This window comes from Mus caroli, unplaced genomic scaffold (assembly GCF_900094665.2).
Source record: "Mus caroli unplaced genomic scaffold, CAROLI_EIJ_v1.1 scaffold_12298_1, whole genome shotgun sequence".
Lineage (NCBI taxonomy): Eukaryota > Metazoa > Chordata > Mammalia > Rodentia > Muridae > Mus > Mus caroli.
The window spans coordinates 19,672-40,572 of NW_018391277.1; the positions used below are offsets into that span (position 1 = coordinate 19,672).

The following is a 20,901-nucleotide window of genomic DNA, read 5'->3' on the forward strand; positions in this document are numbered from 1 at the left end:
CAGCTGTCAAAGACCAGATTATAGATAAGGGCTGTCAGACAAGTCAACAATTTAAGCTCCCCCCTCCCCCCCACTGCCTATCTTTGAAGGTTTCTTTCTCCTGTTTTATTTTTCTCTGTCTTGCTGTTTTTGCAACCCAAATGCTCATTTACTGGAAGTGAAATAATCAAGAAATAGAAGAGGAATGCTAGCTCAGATGTACTAGAATGCCCAAGGCAGGCAGGGAATGAGGTGGAAAAAAAAACCCTGTTAGCAATTTCCTGACGTGAGGGTCAACCTGTGCCTTAGGTATGCACAGTACTTCCTGCTGTTGTTCTGTTTCTGCAACTGCAAGGCATTCTCCTCCCCTCCCCACTTGATCCTATAGTACTCACAAGACAATACAGTTGTGTCGCGATTTTGTAAAATATTAATATCCTGTCACTATTGCCAACATTTATGCCCCTGTGTAAATGGAAATTGCTAATCTTTTGTTGGTTGTCTTTATAAATGCCTCTATAGGCTTGTATCCAACAAAATGTGTGTCCACAGAGAGATCTGTGAGCTCAATAACCTTCAAATTCATAAGGACTTAATGCCAATCTCCTTCTCCTGGGTGAGAATAGTCAGAACATAGTTCTGACTACTGAAATAGTTAAAACAACAGGAAGTCTACAAACTTATGAAAACTGAAGAACTCACTACGGAAAACAAAAATATATAAATTAAAAAGAAAAAAAAAAACCTTTTCAGAATTGATGGAAAATGAAAGCAAAATATATACCCATGTGACACAATGAAGACTCAATTAAGAGGCAAGTTTACATACTAAGAACCTATACACACACACACACACACACACACACACACACACACACACACTTGTATATATCACATATTAGCAACTTAGTGAACCTGTAAGCTCTAGATCAAAAAGAAAAATAACACCCAAAGGGTTAGATGGCAAGAAATAATCAACCTCAATTCTAAACTCCACAAACTAGAAGCACATGAAAACAATAATAGAAAGAATCAGTTAAAAGAATTGCTGGTCTTTGAGAAAAGTAATGATATTAATGAACACTTAGCCAAATTATATAAAAGTGCAGTGGTAAGTTTGAAATTAGTAAAATTAAAGATGAAATCAGAACATCACAACTGACACCAAGGAAATCCATAGAATCATAAGGATGTACTTTAAAAATCGGTACCCCAACAAATTTGAAAACCTAAAAGAAATGGATAAATTTTTTGACATATATATCCTGCCAAAATTAAATCATGATCATGTATACAATATAAATAGACTTATAGCATCTAGTGAAACAGAATCAATAATTAAAAGGTTCCCTCCACTACTAAATAGAAGACATTCTTGGATCACAGAGAGTCAGTATAAAATTTGTGCTCAATTATTTAAAGAATTAATGTCACCACTCCTCAAAATTTTGTGCAAAATATTAACTGAAAAATATTGCCTAATCTTTTTTGGTGAGGCCTAGTATAATCTAATACCTAAAGCTGATACCTTGATTCCTAAAAAGAAAATTACAGCTCAATTTCCCCTACAAATATAGTTGCAACAATTCTCGGTAATTTGCTTAAAACCCTAACCAAGAAACACATCAAGATGTTAATCCACTATGACCAAGAAGGATTCACCCAGAAATTCAGTGGTGGGTCAACATAATAAACTGATAAATGCAATCTACCACATGTAAGGAAAAAATCCCATGATCATCTCAATAGAAGCAGAAAAGGTCTTAGACAAACAACACACTTTCATTATAAAAGTCATGAATAGACAAGGGATGCAATTTCATTTTCCAGACTAGAAGAAGACAATATGAGTTTGAAATGTGTATGACTAAGCAGACACAGGATTTCCTGAAGGATTCAAATTGTACAAAAACCCTTAATGGGATAATGATGAAGTTGATAGAATAATAATTAGCTAAAAGCACTGCTAGTTCATATCCGAACATGATGTACACAATCCTCAGGGAGAGGAGAGGTTTGAGACCTGCTTGGTTTATGATCTAATGATCTTGATATTCCTCTTTGTTTTCTTTTTTATTTTTTTAAATGTTTATTTTATTTATAAGCACACTGTAGCTCTCTTCAGATACACCAGAAGAGGGCATCTGATTCCATTACAGATGGTTGTGAGCCACCATGTGGTTGCTAGGAATTGAACTCAGAACCTCTGGAAGAGCAGTCAGTGCTCTTAACTGCTGGGCCAACTCTCCAGCCTCCCTCTTTGTTTGCACTTAAACATACAAAGCTTCCTGATCATGTGATTGAGTCAGGGTCCTTTATGTCATAGCTATCACCTAGCATTTTATTCATGGGAGAATGTGTCTTATATTTTTAAAATAATACAAGCAAAGCATGCTATGTTTTGAGAGCATTGTATACATTTAATATTATATATATAATATAGAAACTAAGAAAAAAGGCTGCCCAGATACATGAGAGGAATGCTTTCTTGTGTCTTATTTCCTGGGGTGATCCTGTGTTCTGTGTCTGGTTTTCATCGCCCCTGGTGGTTGTGAGCGGCCTCACAATGAGGTTCATGTCTGGGTACAAACTGAGATTCCCTCACTGTGAGTCTTGCACAGTAATAAAGGGCTGTGTCCTCAGATCTCACTTTGCTCATTTGCAGGTACAGCGTATTTTTGGCATTGTCTCTGGAGATGATGAATTTATCCTTTAGAGATGGTGCATAGTTTATTGTACTGCTATCTGGATTAATTTCTCCAATCCATTCTAGCCCTTTCCCTGGAGCCTGCCGGACCCAACTCATCCAGTAGCTACTAAAATCGAATCCTGAAGCTGCACAGGAGAGTTTCAGGGATCCTCCAGGCTGCACCAGGCCACCTCCAGACTCGAGAAGCTTCACCTCACACTGGACACCTGAAAACACAGAGAATTCTGTCAGCAAACTGCCATACAGGCTCACCATCTTTCTTGTTCATGACCAGTAACACACTCAGTATCTCTTTTCCATGAATTACCTTTTAAAAGAGCAGCAATAAAAAAAATCAGCCCAAAATCCATGGTAAGGGATGTGTGTTCAGTGTTGATCACTGAATGAGAATCTCGGGCTGATCCCCTTTGCTTCAGAATCAAGGTTAGTTCAGGACTCATTTTCATGAGAAGAGAGAGGCCTTATTTGCATGTTTCCCTGCTATATAGCAAGCTCTACTGAGCGGGCCTAGAGATGACAAATCCTCTGAGGTTTGAAAATGTACTCAAGGAGTCTGGCAGTAAAAAAAATGCTTGGAATTTTTTATATCATACTAATATTTTTTTGTAAACACTAACTATTATCTATTTAATTTATTTTTTAAATCAAAATGCATTTTAGTGTTACCTTTACATGTGCAGAATTACGGATGGCAGTGAACATCAGTTTGTTACCTGCTCTGGAGCTGTTTTCTATATGAGCCAGGCCTATGATGAGGGCTTCAGCCTTGATGGATACAACACTTTCTGAATCAGATCCAGCCCTGTGTGCTGCTGCCTCTTGAGGTTGGAGACACGATTTCTGTGTTAAAGTCATGTGACATGACTACATTCCTGAGTTTGGCTAAGCCTTCTCCAGACCTGTGTGTATGCAGGAGCGTGAATTTCTTGTGTTATGATTTATTTCAGTTCCCATTCCCCTACACACTAACTTGTTTGTTCACTAGAAACAAGGAGAGACTGACGAGCTGAATATCAATCAGCCTGTAGCTCAGCATTTGTCTCGTCGATATCATCCATATGTGTACACATCATCTCGTACATATCATCCACGTGTGTACACATCATCTTGTACATATCATCCATGTGTGTACACATCATCTCATACATATCATCCACGTGTATATACATCATCTTGTATATATCATCCATGTGTGTATACATCATCTCATAATATCATCCATGTGTCTACGTACCATCTTGTACATATCATCCATGTGTGTATACATCATCTTGTACATATCATCCACTTATCACAATTCATCATGAGTGACACAGGTTTCTATCTGTCCAGCCTTCACTGTTTTAATGGTGACTAATATGCTGGCAGGACAATTTAAACCAAATGCTTTTATCTGTTAATGTGCTAATTCAAAATTGAGTTTGCTTCAGTTAACAGCACTGTGGATAAACCTGCTTAATATTGGAGTATTACAAGAGAACAGTGTTGGTGTCAATCTGCATCAAGAGCAAATCATATCAGACTATATATAGATCAACTCATCAAAATTCTGCACAGCTCAGAATCTGAGGAGGAACAGTGAAATTGAGAAACTTCTGTTTAGAAAATTCAGAAACTCAGGATCATGGTACAAACTGTACAACATAGAGTAACTGAGCCTTATGGAAACAATAACTGCTGGGATAGAAAGTCCAAGGGAAGAGCCAGAAAGAGTCCTTCTACATGGAGGGCAGGGGGGAGCTTTGATCACCATTAACCCTAGGTCATCTCTTATGACAAGCAGAAAAGTCAAGGTAGTTCAACAAGTAGTTCCAAAGGAAAACAAGAAAGGAAGGAAAGGAGGAAGGAAAGAAGGAAGGAAGGAAGGAAGGAAGGAAGAGAGTGAGAGAAGGAAAGAGAGAAAGAAAGCAAGAAAGCAAGCAAGCAAGCAAGCAAGCAAGAAAGAAAGAACACAGAGAGCTGTGAAGTCAGAGAACAACAGTGAAGCTGAAAATTGCGGGACCCAAAATGTAAATGAAAAGCAGGAGCATATGGATATTTTATCAACAATGTGAAAAGGAATAAACTTGATGATAAGCCCCTAACCGCAGACTCAGGAATCTAAAAGGAAACTCAGCAGATCTGTCTCTGTCTGTCTCTGTCTCTGTCTCTGTCTCTGTCTCTGTCTCTGTCTCTCTCTCTCTCTCCACACACACACACACACACACACACACACACACACACACACACACACTTATCAAAGGCCTTATATGAACAAACAACTTTAGAACTCAAGAACTGCACTGGTTAGCACAACCACAATTGGTGTGACTCAGTCAGAGAAGAAGAGCCAGAGAAATTGTGGAGGTTTCCTCTGCTTGTTGCCATTATGTCCCTCTGAATCTAGTATGAGTACTCTGAATGAGCTTTTAGCCCCTCACTAGATAGTATCATTGACATTCACAATAGTAGTGCTTGCTCTCTTTCAAGCATTGCTACTGGAGCTTATTAATGATTCAGTATCAACCTTAGGAAAGAACTTAGAAATGTAGATTGTCAGCAATGACTTCCATGCTTAGAAAGCATTTGGAAAAATAGATTGTTAGTGAAGCTAGGTTAAGATGGGTCTTGTTAGTTGCTTTGATGTAGGAAATGTTAGGGAACAATTTGAAGCTCAGAAAACCTTAATAGTAGAACTAGGGATTTTTTTTTTTTAAAGGTCAGGGAAAAGGAACAATGGCAGCCTGACCGGTCCTAGCTGCCATCTTGCTAAAGCAAGATCAAGGTTATGAATAATTTCTTATACCTATATTTCCCATTGGCTTCCTGATATGATTTATTAAAAAATAATGAGTAGATCTGCATTATGAGGATTTAAAATAGAGATGACTGATTTTTTAATGTTTTATTTATTTTTATTGGATATTTTATTTGTTTACATTTCAAGTATTATATCTTTCCCATTTTTTCCCTCCTGAAAATCCCTCTCCCATCCTCCCTCCCATGCTTCTATGAGGGTGCTCCTCCACCCATCCACCCTCTCCCGCATCCCCACCCTGACATTCCACTACACTGGGATATTGAGCCTTCCCAGGACCAAGGGCCTCTCCTCCCATTGATGCCCAACAAGACCATCCTCTGCTACATATGTGGCTGGAGCCATTAGTCACTCCATGTATTATAATCTTTGGTTGTCATTTAGACCCTGGGAGCTCTGGAAGGAGGGTCTGGTTGGTTGATAACCTTGTTCTCCCTATGGGTTGCAAACCCCTGTAGCTCCTTCAGCCCTTTCTCTAACTCCTCCATTTGGGACCCAGTGCTCAGTCCAATGGTTGGCTGCAAGCAACCACCTCTGTATTTATCAGGCTCTGTCAGAGACTCTCAGGAGACAGATATATCAGGCTCCTGTCATCCAGCACTTCTTGGCATCCACAATAGTGTCTGGGTTTGGTGTCAGTATATGGGATGGATCCTCATTTGTGGCAGTCTCTAGATGCCATTTCCTTCAGTCTAGGCTCCACAGTTTGTCTCCTTATTTCCTACCTTAAGTATTTTGTTCCCCCTTCTAAAACTACTGAAGCATCCACACTATGGTATACTTTCTTGAGCTTCATGTAGTATGTGAATTGTATCTTGGGTATTCTGAGAATCTGGGCTAATATCCTATCAGTGAGTACATACCATGTCTGTCCTTTAGTAACTGGGTTACCTCACTCAGGATAATATTTTCTAATTCCATCCATTTGCCTAAGAATTTAATGAAGTCAAGGTTTTTAATAACTGAGTAGTACTCCATTGTGTAAATGTACCATAATTTCTGTGTCCATTCCTCTGTTGAAGGACATCTGGGTTCTTTCCAGCTTCTGGCTATTATAAATAAGGCTGCTATGAATATATTGGAGCATGTGTCCTTGTTATATGTTGGAACATCCCTTGGGTATATGCTCAGAAATGGTATAGCTGGTCCTGACATAGTAGTATGTCCATTTTTTCCCTGAGGAATCACCAGACTGATTTCTGGAGTGTTTGTATCAGCTTGCAATGCCACCAGCAATAGAGGAGTGTTCTTTCTCTACATCCTGACCCGTATCTGTTTTCAACTGAGATTTTGATCTTAGCCATTCTGACTGGTGTGAGGTGGAATCTCAGGGTTGTTTTGATTTTTCTTTCCCTAGTGACTAAGGATGTTGAACATTTTTTGGTGCTTCTCAGCCATTGGGTATTCCTCAGTTGAGAATTCTTTATTTAGTTCTGTACACAAATTTTTAATAGAGTTATTTGGTCCTCTGAAGTCTAAGTTCTTGAGTTCTTTGTATGTATTGGATATTACCTTCTATCAGATGTAGGATTTATAAAGACGTTTTCCCAATCTTTTGGTTGCTGTTTTGTCCTATTGACTGTGTCCTTTGCCTTACAGAAGCTTTGCACTTTTATGAGGTCCCATTTGTTGATTCTTGATCTTAGAGCATTAGTCATTGGTGTTCTGTTCAGGAAAATTGCCCCTGTGGCCTTGTATTGGAGGCCCTTCTCCACTTTCTCTTCTATTAGTTTCAGCGTATCTGGTTTCATGTAGAAGTACTTGATCCACTTGGACTTGAGCTTTGTACATGGACATAAGAATAGAATGATTTGCATTATTCTACACGTCAACCACCAGTTGAACCTGGACCATTTGTTTAAAATGCTGTCTTTTTTCCACTAATGGTTTTAGTTCCTTTGTCAAAGATCAAATGACCATCGGTGTGTGGGTTCATTTCCAGATCTTCAGTTCTGTTCTATTGATCTACCTGCCTGTCTCTGTACCAATACCATGCAGTTATTTTTATCACAATTGCTCTGTAGTCAGCTTGGAGTCAGCAATGGTGATTCCCTCAGAAGTTCTTTTACTCTTGAGAATAGTTTTTTGCTATCCTAGATTTTTGGTTATTGCAAGTGAATTTGCAAATTGCTATTTCTAACTATATAAAGAATTAAATTGGGATTTTGAAGGCAATTGCATTGAATTGGTAAATTGCTTTTAGCAAGATGACCATTTTTACTACATTAATTCTGCCAATCCTTGAGCATGAGTGATCTTTCCATTTTCTGAGATCTTTGATTTCTTTCTTTAGAGACTTGAAGTTCTTGTCATACAGATCTTTCACTTGCTTTGTAATTGTCACACTAAGCAAGGTATTTTTTATTATTTGTGACTATTATAAAGTGTGTCATTTCCCTAATTTCTTTCTGAGCCTGTTTATCTTTAGAGTAGGGGAAGACTACTGATTAGTTTGAGTGTATTTTATATCTGGCCACTTTGATGAGGTTGTTTATCAGGTTTAGGAGTGCTTTGGTGGAATTTTTGGGTTCAATTAATTATACTATTATATAATTTGCAAATTTTTATTTCTTCTTTCCTAATTTGTAACCCTTTCACATCTTTTTGTTGTCGAATTGGTCTGGCTAGGACTTCCTGTATTATATTGAATACATAGGGGGACAGTGAACAGCCTTCTGCAGTCTCTCTTTTAGTAAGATTGCTTCAAGTTTCTCTCCATTTAGTTTGATGTTGGCTACAGGTTTACTGTATATTGCTTTTTACTAAGTTTAGGTATGGCCTTGAATTCTTCATCTTTTAAGACTTTTACCATGAAGGGTTGTTGAGTGTTGTCAAATGCTTTTTTAGCATCTAATGAAATGATCTTGTGGTTTTTTTCCTTTGAGTTTCCTATGTAGTCAATTATGTTGATGGATTTCTAGATATTGAACCATCCCGGCTTGTGTGGGATGAAGATACTTGATCTTGGTGAATGATCATTTTCATGTGTTCTTGGATTCGTTTTTGGAGAGTTTTTTTTTTTTTTTTTTTTTTTTTTTTTATTTTTTTGCCACGTTCTCCAGTCCAGTCAGTTTGACAAGCGGAGGCTTGGAAGCTGACCACGAGGAAAAGTGTTTCATGGAAACTCCCTCCTGGAGTCCGGCGTCCCCTCTATCCCATAAATTAATTTTCCATTCCTGCGTTAGTCTAGTGTATGGATCCACGTGCTCTCTATTAGTAATTACCCTATTATAAGTGCCTTTTAAGATTGAATTCTGTCATAGCTAAACCCAGTGTTCCAAGATCCCAGAAAGCAGCAAGGAGTTTAACCTATTCAGTAACTAATTAAGCATTACAATAAAACAGGGCCATTAGCTTAGCTGGTCTGCAGTAAGAGCCTGGGAATCTCACTGAGATAGAAATCTTTAGTACAGGCTACATTCCATGCCAAGAGCAAGTTGATATACTCTCCTGATAAATGGGGATTCTCCAGAGAAGATAAGATGTAACAAGGCCTAGGAATTTAGGGGTCTGTGACACTACATTATTCTTGAGGCCTGCCAAGAGTAATTACCCCCTGGTGCTTTTAACACTAAAGTGTGAAATTCTTNCCTGTCACTAGGCTGATCCTAGGCAGGGCTGCTAATCTCTATTGTAAACATTTATTTGATTCCTGCAAACTCCTTTCCCAGTCATTCTCTTGTACCTGGTAAATTTCAGTGTACCTTGTCTAATGTGATTTGTAGCTCCTGATAATTCTCTGTATTATAAAATAGTCTAATGCTCGACCTGACATTACATTCAGATTCAATACCTCTCCTGTGTGCATCTGTTTGTCAATTAATCCTAAGCTTTGCCCACCTGCCCGAGAGACCCATTCCACGCAGACACAGGGACCCAGAGGGTCTGCGGCATTTTTGCATCCATTTTCATAAGGAAAATTAATCTAAAGTTCTCTTTCTTTGTTGGGTCTTTGTATGGCATAGGTCTCTCAGGATTGCTTCACAGTTCAGTACACCCATAAGAACACATTTTTCACTGATACCTACAAATCTGACCTGCAAGAGGAGAGCTTGCCTGCAGAGAGTGCTCTGACCACTGGGACTCAGGAGAGAGTTAGACTACCAGAAGTACTGACAAAAGCTAACAGAATCACAGGAGGAACAAGCTCCAGCCGGAGACAGCTAGAACATCTAACACCAGAGATTACCAGATGGCAAAAGGCAAATGTAAGAATCTTAATAACAGAAACCAAGACCACTGGGTATCATCAGAACCCAGAACACCCAACACAGCGAGTCCTGGATACCCCAACACACCCGAAAAGCAAGATTCGGATTTAAAATTATATCTCATGATGCTGGTAGAGGATTTTAAGAAGGGCATTAATAACTCACTTAAATAAATACAGGAGAACACTGATAAATAGGCAGAAGTCCTTAAAGAGGAATCACAAAAACCCCTCAAAGAATTACAGGAAAACACAACCAAAGAGTTCATGGAATTAAGCAAAACCATCCAAGATCTAAAAATGGAAGTAGAAACTATAAAGAAAATCCAAAGGGAGATAACTCTGGAGATAGAAATCCTAGGAAAGAAATCAGGAACCATAGATGCAAGCATCAGCAACAGAATACAAGAGATGGAAGAGAGAATCTCAGGTGCAGAAGAGTCCATAGAGAACATGGAAACAACAATCAAAGAAAATGCAAAATGCAAAAAGATACTGAATCAAAACATTCAGGAAATCCAAGACACAATGAGAAGACATAACCTAAGAAAAATAGATATATTTGAGAATGAAGATTTTCAACTTAAGGGGGCACTAAATATCTTCAACAAAATTATAGAAGAAAACTTCCCAAACCTAAAGAAAGAGATGCTCATGAACATACAAGAAGCCTATAGAACTCCAAATAGACTGGACCAGAAAAGAAATTCCTCCTGACACATAATAATGAGAACAACAAATGCACTAAATAAAGATAGAATATTAAAAGCAGCAAGGGAAAAAGGTCAAGTAACATGAAAGCAGACCTATTAGAATTACACCAGACTTCTGACCAGAGACGATCAAAGCCAGAAGATCCTGGACAGATGTTATACAGACCCTAAGAGAACACAAATGCCATCCCAGGCTATTATACCCAGCAAAACTCTCAATTACTATAGATGGAGAAACCAAAGTATTCAATGACAAAACCAAATTCACACAATATCCACAAATCCAGGACTTCAAAGGATAATAAAGGGAAAACTCCAACACAAGGAGGAAAATTATGCTCTAGAAAAAGCAAGAAAATAATCCTTCAACAAACCTAAAAGAAGATAGCCTCCAGAAGAGAATCTGAACTCTGACAAAAAAAAAGTAACAGGAAGCAACAATACCTTTTCCTTAATATCTCTTAATATCAATGGACTCAATTCCCCAATAAAACGACATAGGCTAACAGACTGGTTACATAAACAGGACCCAACATTTTGCTGCAGACTGTAAACCCACCTCAGGGAAAAAGACAAACATTACCTCAGAGTAAAAGTCTGGAAAACAATTTTCTAAGCAAATGGTCCAAAGAAACAAACTGGAGTAGTGATTCTAATATGGAAAAAAAATCGAATTCCACCCCAAAGTTATCAAGAAATGACAAGGAGGGGCACTTCATGCTCATCAAAGGTAAAATCTTTCAAGATAAACTCTCAATTCTGAATATGCTCCCAATGCAACGGCATCCACATTCATTAAGGAGACTATAGTGAAGCTCAAAGCACACATTGCATCTCACACAGTAATAGTCGGAGACTTCAACACTCCACTCTCATCAATGGACAGATCCTAGAATCAGAAACTAAACAGTGACACAGTGAAACTAACAGAAGTTATTAAACAAATGGTTCTAACAGATATCTACAGAACATCTTTTCCTAAAAAAAAAGGATATACCTTTTTCTCTGCACCTCATGGTATCTTCTCCAAAATGGCCACATAATTGGTCACAAAACAGGCCTCAACAGATACAAAAATATTGAAATTATCCCTACCAGATCACCAAGGACAAAGGCTGATATTCAATAGCAACATAAATAATAAAAAGCCAACATTCACGTGGAAACTGAACAACACTCTACTTAATGATACCTTGGTTAAGGAAGAAATAAAGGAAGAGATTAAAGACTTTTTAGAGAGTAATGTAATTGAAGTCACAACATACCCAAACTTATGGGACACATTGAAAGCATTTCTAAGAGGAAAACTCATATCTCTGAGTGCTGGCAAAAAGAAACTAGAAAGAGCACACACTAGCAGTTTGACAGCACACCTAAAGCTAAAAGCTGTAGAACAAAAGGAAGCAAATTCACCCAAGATAAGTAGAAAGCAGGAAATAATCAAACTCAGGGATGAAATCAAATAAGTGGAAACAAAAAGAACTATTCAAAGAATCAACCAAACCAGGAGCTGTGTTTTTGAGAAAATAAAACAAGATAGATAAACTGTTAGACAGACTAGCTAGAAGGCAAAGGAACAGCATCCTAATTAACAGAATCAGAAATGAAAAGGGAGACATAACAACATAACCTGAGGAAATCCAAAACACCATCAGATCCTGCTACAATAGTCTATACTCAACAAAACTGGAAAACCTGGATGAAATGGACAATTTTCTAGACCGATGCCAGTACCAAAGTTAAATCAGGATCAGATTAATGATCTAAACAATCCAATATCCTTAAAGATATAGAAGCAGCCATTAATAGTCTCCTAACAACAACAATAAAAAAGCCCAGGACCAGATGGGTTTAGTTCAGAGTTCTAGTAGACCTTCAAAGAAGATCTAATTCCAGTTCTGTACAAACTATTCCCCAAAATGGAAACAAAAGGTACTCTATCCAGTTCATTCTATGAAGCCACAATTACTCTGATACCTAAACCAAATTAAGACCCAACAAAGAAAGAGTATTTCAGATCAATTTTCCTTATGAATATCGAAGCAAAAGAAGCGAAAATACTCAATAAAATTCTTGCTAACTGAATTTAAGAACACATCAAAATGATCATCCATTATGACCAAGTAGGCTTCATCCCAGGGATACAGGTATGGTTTAATATGCAGAAATCCATCAACACAATCCTCTATATAAACAAACTCAAAGACAAAACCACGTAATTATCTCATTAGATGCTTACAAAGCATTTGACAAAATCCAATACACATTCATGATAAAAATCTTGGAATGATCAGGAATTCAAGGTCCATACCTAAACATAAAAAAGCATTATACAGCAAAACAGTAGCCAACATCAAACTGAATGGAGAGAAACTTGAAGCAATCTCACTAAAATCAGGACCTAGATAAGGCTGACCACTTTCTCTCTACCTATTCAATACAATACTTGAAATCCTAGCCAGAGCAATAAGACAATAAAAAGAGAACAAGGAAAGGAAGAAGTCAAAATATCACTATTTGCAGTTAATATGATAGCATATATGAGTGACCCTAAAAATTTCACCAGAGAACTCCTAAATCTGATAAACAGCTTCAGTGCAGTAGCTGGTTATAAAAGTAACTCAAACAAATCTGTGGCCTTTCTCTACACAAAGGATAAACAGGCTGAGAAAGCAATTAGGGAAACAACACCCTTTATAATAGTCACAAATAATATTAATTACCTTGGTATGACTCTAAGGAAGTGAAAGATCTGTATGATAAGAATTTAATTCCCTGAAGATCTTAGAAGATCAAAAGATCTCCCATGGTCTTGGATAGGCAGGATTGATATAGTCAAAATGGCTATCTTGCTGAACGAAATGTACAGATTCAATAAAATCTTCATCAAAATTCCAACTCAATTCTTCATCAAGGTAAAAAGGACAATTTGCAAATTCATCGGAAGTAACAAAAATCCTATTATAGAAAAAGCTATTCTCAACAATAAAAGAACCTCTGGTGGAATCACCATGCAGGACCTCAAGGTGTACTACAGAGCAATTGTGATAAAAAAAAGCATTGTAATGGTACAGTGATAAATAGGTAGATCAATGGATTAGAATTGAAGATCCAGAAATGAAACCACACACCTATGGTCACTTGGTCTTTGACAAAGGAATTAAAACCATTCAGTGGAAAAAAGACAGCATTTTCAACAAATGGTGCAGGCTCAACAGGCGGTTAGCATGTAGAAGAATGCAAATTGATCCATTCTTATCTTCTTGTACAAAGCTCAAGTAAGTGGATCACAGAACTCCACATAAAACCAGAGACACTGAAACTTATAGAGGAGAATGTGGGGAAAAGCCTCGAAGATATGGGCACAGGTGAAAAATTCCTAGACAGAATATCAATGGCTTATGCTGTAAGATCGAGAATTGACGTGTGGGACCTCATAAAACTGCAAAGCTCTGTAAGGCAAAAGACACTGCCAGTAAGACAAAAAGACCACCAACAGATTATGAAAGGATCTTTACCAATCCTAAACCTGATAGGGGACTAATATCCAATATATATGAAGATCTCAAGAAGCTGGACTCCAGAAAATCAAATAACCCCATTGAAGATGGGGTGCCGAGCTAAACAAAGAATTTTCAACTGAGAAATACTGAATGGCTGAGAAGCACCTGAAAAAATGTTCAACATCCGTAATTATCAGGGAAATGCAAATCAAAACAACCCTGAGATTCCACCTTATACCAGTCAGAATTGCTAAGGTCAAAAATTCAGGTGACAGCAGATGCTGGTGAGGATGTGGAAAAAGAGGAACACTCCTCTATTGCTGGTTGGATTGCAAGCTGGTTCAACCACTCTGGAAATCAGCCTGGTGGTTCATCAGAAAATTGGACATAGTTCTACCAGAAGATCCAGTAATACCTCTCTTGGGCATATACCCAGAAGATGTTCCAACTTGTAATAAGGGCACATGCTCCACTATGTTCATAGCTGCCTTATTTATAATAGCCAGAAGCTTGAAAGAACCCAGATATCACTCAACAGAGTAATGGATACAGGAATTATGGTACATTTACACAATGGTGTATTATGCAGCTTTTAAAAACAATGAATTTATGAGTTCTTAGGCAAATGGATGGATCTGGAGGATATCATCCTGAGTGAGGTAACCTAATCACAAAAGAACTCACATGATATGTACTCACTGATAAGTGGATATTAGTCCAGAACCTTAGAATACCCAAGATACAATTTGCTAAACATATGAAACTCAAGAATAATTATGACCAAAGTGTGGATATTTATTTCCTTCTTAGAATGGGGAACAAAATACACATGGAAGGAGTTACAGTGACAAAGTTTAGAGCTGAGAGGAAAGAAAAGACCATCCAGAGATTGCCCGACCCAGGGATCCATCCCATAAACAACCACCAAACCCAGACACTATTGCATATGCCAGCAAGATTTTGCTGACAGGACCCTGATATAACTGTCTCTTGTGAGGCTATGCCAGTGCCTGGCAAATACAGAAGTGGATGCTCACAGTTATCTATTGGATGTAACCCAGAGCCCCCAATGAAGAAGCTAGAGAATGTACCCAAGGAGCTGAAAGGGACTGTAACCCTATAGGATGAACAGCAATATGAACTAAACAGTACACTCCTGATCTTGTGTCTCTAGTTGTATATGTAGCAGAGACTGGCTTAGTAGGCCATCAATGGGAGGAGAGGCCCCTGGTCTTGCGAAGATTATATCCAGTACAGGGGAATGCCAAGGCTAGGAAGTGGGAATGGGTGGGTTGGGGAGGAGGTAGAGGGTAGGGTATAGGGGACTTTGGGGATAGTATTTGAAATGCAAGTGAAGAAAATATCTAATAAATTTTTTTTTATATAAAAAAGGTATACTCCAGAGAACCAAATGACCCTATTGAAAATGGGGTGCAGAGCTAAAACGAATTCTCAACTGAGGATTCTCCAGTGGCCGAAAAGCACCTAAAGAAATGTTCAACATCCTTCATCATCAGGGAAATCTAAGTGAAAACAACCCTTTGATTCCATCTCACACCAGTCAGAATGGCTAAGATCAAAAACTCAGGTGACATCAGATGCTGGCAAAGATGTAGAGAAAGAGGAACATTCTTCTATTGCTGGTGGGATTGCAAGCTGATACAACCATGCTGGAATTCAGTCTGGCAGCTCAAAAGGAAATTGGACATAGTAGTAACTGAGGAGCCAGGTATACTACTTCTAAGCATATACCCAGAAGATTTTCCAACATAAATCAAGGACACATACTTCACTATATTAATAGCTGCCATAGCTATGATAGCCAGAACCTGGAAATAACTAAGATGTCCTTCAAGAAAGGAATTCATATAGAAAAATGTGGAACATTTACACAATGGAGTACTACTTAGCTATTAGGGGACTTTCAGGGTAGCATTTGAAATGCAAATGAAGAACATCTAATAAAATTTGTTTAAAAAAAAAAAGAAACAATGACTTAATGAAATTCACAGGCAAATGGATGAAACTAGAAAATATCATCCAGAGTGAGGTACCCCAGTCACCAAAGAACACACATGGTATGTACTCACTAAGTGGATATTAGGATAACAGCTTGGTTTACCAACCATAATCCTCACAGACCTTATGAAGCTCAAGTGAAGGAAGACCAAACTGTGTATGCTTCACTCCTATTCAGAAGTGGGAAAATAATCAGAGGAGGTAGAGGAAGTGAGGGATTTGAGAGGGAGAAAGAAAGGGGAAGGAAAAGGGGGCAGGATCTGTAGCAGTCTGAGGCCACATCAACTGGGTTCCTGAAAGGGAGGCCAGAGCTGTAAAGGAGGGAACAGTGAGAGAAGTAAAGAGACCAAGACAAACTTATGATCATGGTCCGATGTTTACTAGCAGTCTGTGCTTATAAAGGGGGAAGCCCATCTTAGCCACACCAGGCTTCTTGATGCTTAGTTGCTAAGTTGTTAGCACTAGTCTGTCAGAGCGGTTAGCATTAGGTCGCCAATTCTACAGGTTGCCAGCTATCTCAGGAATATCTCAGGTAGACAGGTTTAGCCTATCAGAGGTAGTGGCATCTTGGAGAAGAGCAGCAGCAAGTGACAGAACAATAGAACCATCTAGGTCAGAAGGCTCCACCCCAGGTGGTCTCATTCACAGTGGCAGCAAGGTCTGAATCAGCCTGCTTCAAGGCTGGAGGAGGCTAAAATGATCCAGTGTGGAAGGTGACAGGGGAGAAGGACAGAAGTTCAGAAAATTGAACAAAGGTGTGTAGCAGTGGGAAATGGCAAACTTGGGGTAGCCATCAGGAAGTCACAGATTCCAGGAAAGCAAGAGTATCCCAGGATCTAATGGGGATGGTGTCAGTTGAAATAGTCAACAAAGAGAGAGAACCTGTAGAGACCATATCCAGATGTTAGGCATGTCTAAAGGAAATAAAGTGTGGAACAGAGATTTAAGGAAATGACATACAGAGACTGTCCCACTTGAGGATCCATCTCATATGCATTTACCAAACCCACACAGTATTGCTGATGTCAAGAAGTTCTTGCAGACATGAGACTGGGATGGCTGTCTCCTGGAAGACTCTGCCAGAGCCTGACCAAATCAGATGCGGATGCTTGAAGTCAACCATCAGACTGATCAAGGGAACCCAATATAGGAATTAGGGAAAGGGCTGAAGGAGTTGAAGGGGTTTATATCCCACAGGAAGAACAATATCAACCAACCAGGCACCCCAGAATTTCCAAGTAGTAAAACACCACCAAAGAGTACACATGAAGGGGACCCATGACTCCATCTGTATATGTAGCAGAGGATGGACTTATCTGGCACGAATGAGAGGGCCAACCCTTGGTCCTGCGAAGGCTCAGTTCCTCTCCATAGGGGAACACTAAGGTGGTGAGGCAGGAGAGGGTCTGGGGGAACACCCTTATAGAAGCAGGATGAGTGGCAGATGGAATAGGGAACAATAAAAATAATTAAAAAAAAAGAGTTTGGAGTTTCTCCCTGGGCATTCTTGCTAAGGTCTGGATAATTAATCTTTGTTCTGTCAGTAGTATTGACCCCGTAAATCACACCTTCCTATCACTGGGCCTCTCTGCTATTTGCATGATGCTATATCACCAATGCTTTCATCAGATGCTGCCTTCAAGAGAGATAAAGAGAGAACTTGTGCTGGGCAGGCTCCCTGTACATTTGTCTTATTCTAGATTTCTGTAAAGGCATTATGTATATAGTCTTTATTGGATTTTATCACTTTCATAATGTTGCATTTAAGAAAATTTGCTTGTACTTCAGCTGTGTTGGAATATGCTAGGGTTACTCTAGTTGGATAGCTGGGTCCAGTGTTACCATATTGCCCTGATTGTTTTTAATATTGTTCTTATACTTGCCTCTAGTCATTTGGCTATGGGATAATTTTAGAAGTTTAGGTGCAAGTTTCTGATTTTCTCTTTGACAAATGAGGTTTTTTTTTGTTTTGTTTTGGTTTTTTGTTTTGTTTTGTTTTGTTTTTTGTTTTTTAAGGTTTCTCTTTCTGCTTAATCTTTGTGAGTGGCCTGTTTTCTAGTGGCCAGAGTATCTTCAGATCTAGTAAGGATTTGGGGTTTTTGTGGCCCCAGTGACTTCTGGGGCTCTCAAGTTCCCTCAGTGTTTCTGGGATTCAGAAAAATCCATGGTCACTGGGGTTCTGGATACCAATGTGTCTTCAGGGGTTCTGGTTTGGTTTCTGGGGTTTCTAATAATGATTTGTCCTCCATGAGGCCATCAGACTTCAGCTGGGTTTTGAGCTGAGATGTGGAGGATCTGGAAGGTGCTCCCATTGAAGAATTCTGGTTATAACATAAGGAGTTTTATTGGGCTGTGCACATTATATTGACTGAAATTATTAGCACCAGTGTGTCTTACTGTATACCTGGAGTCTGGTGCCAGAGTTTTGGGCAACATTTTTTTTTTACCTACTTTAAAGTAGATTTCGCATTATTGGTGTATGCTCCATGCCCCCTGTTGGTGCAGTGCTGCTCTGCAAGGAGGTTTTTGTCTGGGCTCACACTAAAGACCTCACACTGTGTCTCTTGCACAATAATATGTGGCTGTGTCCTCAGTAGTCACAGAATTCAACTGCAGAAAGAACTGGTTCTTGGATGTGTCTCGAGTGATAGAGATTCGACTTTTGAGAGATGGGTTGTAGTTAGTGCTACCACTGTAGTGTATGTAGCCCATCCACTCCAGTTTGTTTCCTGGAAACTGCCGGATCCAGTTCCAGCCATAACCACTTGTGATGGAGTAGCCAGTGACAGTGCAGGTGAGGGAAAGTGACTGAGAAGGTTTCACCAGGCCAGGTCCTGACTCCTGAAGCTGCACATCAGACAGGATACCTTCAGAGAAGAAGATTCAATTCTGTTAATCACACATTTAAAAAAAACACATCATGGACACATGTATGAAATGTCAACACTCACCAGGAAAGGCTGTGAACAGGCACAAAAGAATCAGCACTCTCATCTTTTAGGCTACACCCCCTTATCTTCAGAGATCAGCCTCCAGTGAGAGCGATGTGACCCCTACATCCAAGGAGGCGATTTAACTTAGAGCTAGACGATGCATTTGCATGTGGGAACCAGCCTTGCCTTCATAATGGGCAAGGTGGTTACAGACTGCACTTGGTTATTAAATTAGATCATCACTATCCCTGTTTTCCTATGGTGAGAGTATGTCATAAGAAAGAATGAGGATAATAGCAATTATAGGAAACACATCTACATATGATCCCGCCATCTCGTCCTAGACCAACCTCCTCACAGACACTTTTTTGGTCCTGTGTTTTTAATGTCTCAGGTGAGTTCCGACTTTTTTTTTTGCACACTTGGATTCCTGTTTTCTTGCTTTCTTTTTTAAATTTAATTTTATTTGTAATTCATTTTTTTACACTCATATTCCATTCCCTACCCCTCCACATCTACCCTCTGATTGCTCCACATCCCACATCTCCTCCCAACCCCACCTTGTCTACACGTGGATGCCCCCAACCCCCACCCCACCTGACCACTAAACTCCCTGGGGCCTCCATCCAGTCTCTTGAGGGTTGGGTGTATCATCCCTGAATGAACACAAACCTGAAGGTTTTCTGCAGTATGTGTGTTGGGGGCCTCAGATCAGCTGTTGTATGCTGTCTGTTAGGTGGTCCATTGTTTGAAAGATTTCAGGGGTTCAGATTAATTAGGACTGCATGCTCTCCTTCAGAATCTCCCTTCTCCTCAGCTCCTTTCTGCTTTCCCTAATTCAACACCAGGGGTCAGCTGCTTCTGTCCATTGCTTGGGTGAAAATAACTACATCTGATTCTTTCAGCTGCTTGTTGTGTCTTTCGGAGTGCAGTCATGATAGATCCCTTTTTGTGAGCATTTCATAGCCTCAGTAATAGTGTGAATGGGGTCAGGGGACCGTAAGGGTTAGAGGGGAACCTGGTCTGATATTGCGTGAGGGAAAAATGACTGAAGCCCTGAAGGCCAGCAGAAAGAATATAAACAGGCAACCTCAGGAAATAGAAAATTGGAGTGACCCCCACCCCCAGAATGCTCCAGAGACCTGGGAGGTGAGAGACTCCAAGGAATGATAGGGAGGCACCTTTGATGAAATGCCCCACAGAAGGGAGAGGAAACTTTTAGAAACCACCTCCAGTAGGTAGACAAGGCATGAAGTCAGGGATGGGGTTGCCATCCCACAGTCATATCTCATCCATAATTGTTCCTGTCTGAAAAAAATTACAGGGATGGAAATGGAAAGGATCCTGATGAAAAGAAGGTCCAGCAATAGGCCCAAAGCAGGATCCAGCTCAAGGGAAGGTCCCAAGGCCCCACACTATTACTGAGGCTATAGAATGCTCACAAAACTTTTTCTTGCTTTCTTATTAGTAACTCCACACTGTTATTAGTTTTCTTCTCTCTTCCCACTCATCATATGCATTTCCATCTTTCCTAAGTCGTGGTACACTGTCTTATTGTTGTTACACAGATGATCTGGTAGTATATTTCCAGTAGAGAGTTCTGAGAATTCAGATTACATTTGTAATTTTACCTTTTGGGAGACCATCCAGACATAATTCCAAAAGAACTTCAACAGGTTAAACCAGTCATGCATTATGTTTCTGCTTTCACCAATTACTCATTAGCATTTTGTGTCATTTGTTTCCTTAATAATTGTCATTGTTGCTTGAATTAGATGAAATATCAAACTACATACTTAATTTACATTTTCATGATAGATCAACATTTTGAAAACATGGAAATGTATTTAGTATTCTTTTTTATGCTCTTTTACATTTTACAAAGAAACTGCCATTTTTTTAAAATATCTCTGCTATCTGCCCATTGAATCAATCCATGATCGGCGTTTCAAAGGATGAGTGTATAATTCAGTGGGTTGTGCAGACAAATCAGTCAATATCATATTGTGCCTTTTTTATCTAATCTTACTTTATATC

At 39.2% G+C, this 20,901-nt stretch overlaps 2 gene segments (V, D, J or C); both read right to left on the reverse strand.

Annotated features, from left to right (window-relative positions):
- Positions 1 to 2,512: 2,512 nt before the first annotated feature.
- On the reverse strand, positions 2,513 to 3,087 carry LOC110289084. The segment is given in 2 exon segments: positions 2,513 to 2,895; positions 2,997 to 3,087. Coding segments are annotated over 2 exon segments (426 nt in total).
- A 15,394-nt stretch (positions 3,088 to 18,481) lies between these two features.
- On the reverse strand, positions 18,482 to 18,979 carry LOC110289085. The segment is given in 2 exon segments: positions 18,482 to 18,798; positions 18,883 to 18,979. Coding segments are annotated over 2 exon segments (360 nt in total).
- Positions 18,980 to 20,901: the final 1,922 nt, after the last annotated feature.